At 41.2% G+C, this 6354-nt stretch overlaps 1 protein-coding gene across 1 annotated transcript; it reads right to left on the bottom strand.

Annotated features, from left to right (window-relative positions):
* Nucleotides 1–4804: 4804 nt before the first annotated feature.
* Nucleotides 4805–5902, bottom strand: LOC100660149 (olfactory receptor 5B12-like). Its single transcript, XM_003421344.3, has one exon. The coding sequence runs from the start codon at nucleotides 5822–5824 to the stop codon at nucleotides 4805–4807; it is 1020 nt and encodes a 339-aa protein (XP_003421392.3). The 5' UTR covers nucleotides 5825–5902.
* Between the last annotated feature and the right edge of the window lie 452 nt (nucleotides 5903–6354).

Here is a 6354-nt window from a genome sequence, read left to right as displayed (position 1 = left end):
TATTGGAGAATATTCAACATACTATGGACTGCCAAAAGAACAAGAAATCTGTCTTGGAAGAAGTAGAGCCAGCATGCTCCTTAGAAGCCAGAAAGGTGACACTTTGACATACTGTGGACACATTGTCAGGAGGGATCAGTCCCTGTAGAAGGGCATCATGTTTTGTAAAGTAGAAGGTCAGCATAAAAGAGGAAGATCCTCAAGGAAATGGATTGGCACAGTGCCTGCAACAATGGGCTCAAGCATTACAACAATCATGAGGATGGAACAGGACTGGGCAGTGTTTCGCTCTGGTGTAGCTAGGGTCACTATGAGTCAGAACTAACTCCACAGCACACAACAACAACTAATAATCTGTCCCTTCCTTCCATTTTCCTTTTTGGCAGGAGTTGCCAATTTAGTGTCACATGTTAAATGAACTAAGAAGCTCATTCCTCACATGTGTTATTGTTTGTTTTATCCCTGTTAAAACAAAACCCGTTGCCATTGAGTCAATTCTTACTCATAGCTACCTTAGAGGACAGAGTAGAACTGCCCCATAGTGTTTCCAAGGAGTGGCTGGTAGAATCAACCTGCAGACGTTTTGGTTAGCAGCCGAGCTCTTAACCACTGTGCCAACAGGGCTTTGTTTGTTTTATAGGCCCATTTAATCTTTGTCTGAAAAGTGGACTTCAGTTCTGGGTTAGCAGAGTGTCCTGGGGCCATAGTCTCATGGGTTCCTCCAATTTATTTCAGACCAGTAAGTCTATTCTTTTACTATGAATTTGAATTTTGTTCTACATTTTTCTCCCACTCTGTCCAGGAATCTCTCTCTGGTTAATAGTCCTTTGGGTTAATATTTTCCTTGTGTCTTTGGATTTCTTCATTCTCCTTTGAGATGGGACCAACAGATGTATCTTAGATGGCCCAATACAAGCTTTTAAACCCCAGACGCTACTCACCAAAGTAGGATGCAAAATATTTTCTTTATGATCTACTTTATGCCAGTTGACCTAGGTGTCCCACAAGACTGTGGTCCCCAGCCCTCAGTCTCAGCAACTAGGTCCCACAAGTATTTGGATGTATCCATGAAGCTTCTATGCTTTGCCTTGGTTAAATTGTGCCGTTCACCAAAGTTGATACGTCTCTACTACCCAGTTAGTCACTTCCCCTCCCTGCCCCTCTCCACTTTCTTAACCATCAAAGATTTTTTTTTCTGTGTAAATATTTTCTTGAGTTTTTATTAGTGGTCACATACAATATTTTTCCTTTTGTGACTGATTTATTTCACTCAGTAAAATGCCCACCAGATTGATTCATGTTGTGCGATGATTCCTGAATTTGTCATTGTTCTTTATCATCATCTAGTATTCCATTTTGTGTATGTACCATAATTTGTTTAACCATTCATCTGTTGATAGGCACTTAGGTTGTTTCCATCTTTTACCTATTGTGAACAATGCTGCAATGAACAGGGGTGTGTTTATTTCTATTCATGTGACAGTTCTTATGCTTCTAGGATATATTCCTAGGAGTGGAATTTCAGGATCATATGGTATTTCAATTTCTAGCTTTTTAAGAAAGTGCCATACCATTTTCAATAGTGTTTGTCCCATTTTACATTTCCACCTGCAGTGCATAAAAATTCCAATCTCCTCACAACCTCTCCACCATTTGTTAGTGTGTGTTTTTTGGATTAATGCCAGTATTGTCGGGTGAGATGGTATCTCATTGTAGTTTTGATTTGCATTTCTCTAATGGTTATGATCACAAGTATTTCCTCACGTGTCTGTTATCCACCTGAATGTCCTGAATGTCTTCTTTGGTGAAGTGTCTGTTCATAACCTTTGCCAATTTTTTAACTGAATAATTTGTGTTTTTTTGTTGATGTGTTGAAGGCTTTTGTAGATTTTAGAGAATACACCCTTTCCGGATATGTTGTAGTCACAATTTTTTTACTGGTCAGTTGGCTCCCTTTATACTCTTTTGGTGAAGTCTTTTGATGAACGTAAGTGTTTGATTTTCAGGAGCTCCCAGTTATCTAGTTTGTCTTCTGGTGTTTGTATATTGTTAGTTATGGTTTGTATACTATTTATGCCATGTATTAGGGCCCCTAGAGTTGTCCCTATTTTTTCTTCCATGATCTTTATAATTTTATGTTTTATATTTAGGTCTCTGATCCATATTGAGTTGGTTTTTACGTATGGTGTGAGCTATGGATCTTGTTTTACTTTTTTTATAGATGAACATCCAGTAATGCCATCACCATTCGTTAAAGAGACAGTCTTTTCTCCATTTAATGGACGCTGGCTCTTTGCCAAGTATTATATTAGGTACTCATGGATGGATGGATTTAGATCGGGGTTCTCAATAATGCTGCTTTGTTCTATGTGTCTGTTGTTGTACCAGTGCCAGGTTTTTTGACTACAGTGGCTTTATAATAGGTTCTAAGATCAGGTAGTGAGGCCTCCCACTTTGTTCTTATTCTTCAATAAGGCTTTACTTCTCTGGGACCTCTTCCCTTTCCGTATAAATTAGGTGATTTGTTTCACTATCTTGTTACAGAATACTGTTGAAATTTGAATTGGGATTGCATCATATCTGTAGATCGTTTTGGATAGTGTCTTAGTCATCTAGTGCTGTCGTAACAGAAATGCCAAAAGTGGATGGTTTTAACAAAGAGAAATTTATTTTCTCACAGTCTAGGAGGTTACAAGTCCAAACTCAGGGTGTCAGCTCCAGGGGAAGGCTCTCTCTCTCTGTCTGTCAGCTCTGGAGGAAGGTCCTTGTCTTCAATCTTCCCCTGGTTGAGGAGCTTCTCAGGTGCAGGGACCCCTGGTCCAAAGGACACGCTCTGCTCCTGGTGCTGCTTTCTAGGTGGTAAAAGGTCCCCAACTCTCTGCTTGCTTTCCTTTCCTTTTATTTCTTGAGAGATAAAAGGTGGTGCAGGCCATAGCCCAGGGAAACTACATTGGATCAAGGATGTGGTCTGGGTAAGGGTGGTGTTACAATCCCACCCTAATCTTTTTAACATAAAATTACAATAAAAATGGAGGACAACCACAGAATACTGGGACTCATGGCCTAACCAAGCTGATATTCACATTTCTGGGGGGACAACCCTGGTGGTGTAGTGGTTAAGTGCTATGGCTGCTAACCAAGAAGTCAGCCATTCAAACCACCAGGCGCTCCTTGGAAACTCTGTGGGGCAGTTCTACTCTGCCCTATAGGGTTGCTGGGAGTCGGAATTGACTAGACGGCAGTGGGTTTGGTTTTCAGTTTAATTCAATCCATGACAGGTAGTATTATTCTCACAATGTTCAGTCTTCCTATCCATGATCATGTATGTTTTCTCACTTATGTAGGTCTCTTTTGGTTTCTTGCAGCACTGTTTTGTAGTTTTCTTTGTATAGGTCTTTTACGTCCCTGGTTAGATTTATTCCTAAGTGTTTTGTCTTTTTAGAAGCTATTATAAAATTTTTTTTTTTTCTGATTTCCTTTTCGTAGTTCTCTTTGTTAATGTAGAGGAATAGAACTGATTTATGTGTGTTTATCTTGGAGCCCTGGTGGCATAGTGGTTAAGAGCTACAGCTGCTAACCTGAAAAAAGGTCAGCAGTTTGAATGCACTAGCTGCTCCCTGGAAGCCCTACGAGACAGTTCTACTCTGTCCTATACAGTTGCTGAGTCAGAATCGACTAGATGGCAATGTGTTTGTTTTTTGTTTTTTATCTTGCCTCTTGCTACTCTACTGAATCTTTTTATTAGTTCCAGTAGTTTTCTTGTGGCATCTATGAGGGTACTCTATGTATGGTATCATATTGTCTGCAAATGGGGATAAATTTACCTCTTACTTACTGTCTTACTTATGTAGTACTGTTATAACAGAAATACCACAAGTGGATGGCTTTAACAAAGAGAAATTTATTCTCTCACAGTCTAGTAGGTTACAAGTCCAAATTCAAGTTGTCAGCTCCAGGGGAAGGTTTTTTCTCTCTGTCAGCTCTGGAGGAAGGCTTTTGCCCTCAATCTTCCCCTGGTCGAGGAGCTTCTCAGGCCCAGGGACCCAGGGCCCAAAGGATGCACTCTGCTCCCAGTGCTGTTTTCTTGGTGGTATGAGGTCCCCAAATCTCTGCATGCTTCCCTTTCCTTTTATCTCTTGAGAGATAAAAGGTGGTGCAGGCCACACACCAGGGAAATTCTCTTTACACTGGATCAGGGAGGTGACCTGAGTAATGGTGGTGTTACAATCCCACCCTAATCCTCTCAACGTAAAATTACAATCACAAAATGGGGGACAACCACACAATACTGGAAACCATGGTCTAACCAAGTTGAAACACACATTTTTGGGGGAACATAATTCAATCCATGACACCCACTCCTCACTTATCAACATGATTAGGTTGCAAACATTAGGACATTAGGTGAAAATCAGGGTTATGCAAAAATGGGGGATGACCACATCAGATCACAAAATGGAAGGTGATTACGTCATTACACAACTTGCAAATTACATGATTTCATAATTGCCAAACCACTGACATCACAGACCAGCCAAGTTGACACGTAACCTTAACCATCATAGCCAGCATTACTCTCACCTAGTCATATTCCGAAAGCATGAGTAGAACAGACCTCATGTGGGAAGGAATTGCTGAAAGAAATAAAAGAAAGAATTAAACTTCCAGCCATTGAAAACCCTATGAAGTGCAGTTCTACTCTGACATACATGGGGTTGCCATGAGTTGGAGTTGTCTTGATGGTAACAGGGTAGAGGTTCAAAATTAGCTTTACATAGTTCCATGGTACTTCTAATTAATAGGTTCAGCCCAATGGAGATTTTACTTTTTCAGAAACCTTCTTGAATGCACTCTTGACTTCCTTGTTCCTCAAGCTGTAGACCAGAGGGTTCAGCATGGGGATGATCATGGTGTAGAACACAGATGCCATTTTGTCTGTGTCCATGGAATGACTGGAACTTGGCTGTAAGTACATGAAGATGATTGTCCCATAGAAGATGGAAACTGTGGTGAGGTGGGAAGCACAGGTAGAAAAGGCCTTCTTTCGTCCCTCAGCTGAGTGCATTCTCAGGATAGCAATAAAAATGAACAGGTAAGAATTCAAGATAACCAAGAGACTAAAAACTATAGTGCAAGCTGCCAAGGTGAAGAGTACAATCTCATTTGTGTAGGTATCAGAACAAGAGAGAGCCAGCAGTGGGGGGATGTCGCAGAAAAAGTGATTAACCACGTTGGAATGACAGAAGGAGAGGTGGAATGTGAAGGCCACATGGATGGAAGATTGCAAGAGTCCACAGATGTAGGAACCAGTGACCAGTAGAGCACACACAGTACTTGTCATGGTGGTGGTGTAGTGCAGGGGCTTACACACTGCTGCGTAGCGGTCAAAGGCCATTGCAGTCAGGAGTAAACTTTCAGTAATGACAAAGGCTAAAAAGAAGAACATCTGGGCAGCACAGGCATTGTAGGAGATGATCTTATCTCCTGTGACAAACCCCACCATCACCTTGGGAGTGACTGCCGAGGCATAAACATAGTCCACCAGGGAAAGGTTACTGAGGAAAAAGTACATGGGGGTGTGGAGACGAGAGTCTAACAGAATTAACATGATCATCCCCAGGTTTCCAACCAGAGTGATGAAGTAAACGAGGGCGAAGATTAAAAATAAAGGGACCTGTAGCTCTAGGGCATCTGTTAGCCCCACAAGAATAAATTCAGTCACTTCTGAGATGTTCCCCATCAAAGTCATTGGTGAATGATCACGTGAGGCACCTATGGCAAGATGAGAAAATGCCACAAGATAATGCTGTTTGAGTATTACCATGAGAACTGAAGTGTGGCCAGAGTCTCTTGCTCATGTGCACCAGCTTCCTGTCCAGGGCAGGATCCTGTGTTCAAGAAGTTGGACCGAATTATCTCCAAGGGCCACTACCTGACAGATTTTTGTGGCTGTCGTTATTATAGCATGAGAAGCTCTCTCAACACAAAAGCTACTCGTGGTCCTTGAAAGTTGAATCTATCATTTCTCCTTGAGTGACAATCTTTCACATTGAAGGCAAGATATGATATGGCACTTGTTTTTAAGGATAGCCTAGTGGGAAAAACCTATATACAAACAGGTGTGTTAATCATAATGCATTACCACAGGAGAGGGATGCTCAGAGTATTTTGAGTAGATAGGAGGCATTTTTAACCCAATTTAAGGGCACAGGAAGACTTTCTGGAAATAATTTCTGACCTGTGGCTTGGAGACTGAAGAAATAATAATGATGATGATTAGTTATTATAATAGAAAACTTCATAAAATACTTGCTATGTGCTATGAGAAACCCTGGTGGCATAGCAGTTGAGACC

This window comes from Loxodonta africana, chromosome 7 (assembly GCF_030014295.1).
Source record: "Loxodonta africana isolate mLoxAfr1 chromosome 7, mLoxAfr1.hap2, whole genome shotgun sequence".
Taxonomy (NCBI): Eukaryota; Metazoa; Chordata; class Mammalia; order Proboscidea; family Elephantidae; genus Loxodonta; species Loxodonta africana.
The sequence above is the reverse complement of the archived record's forward strand: the minus strand, read 5'-3'. Positions and strand labels throughout refer to the sequence as shown.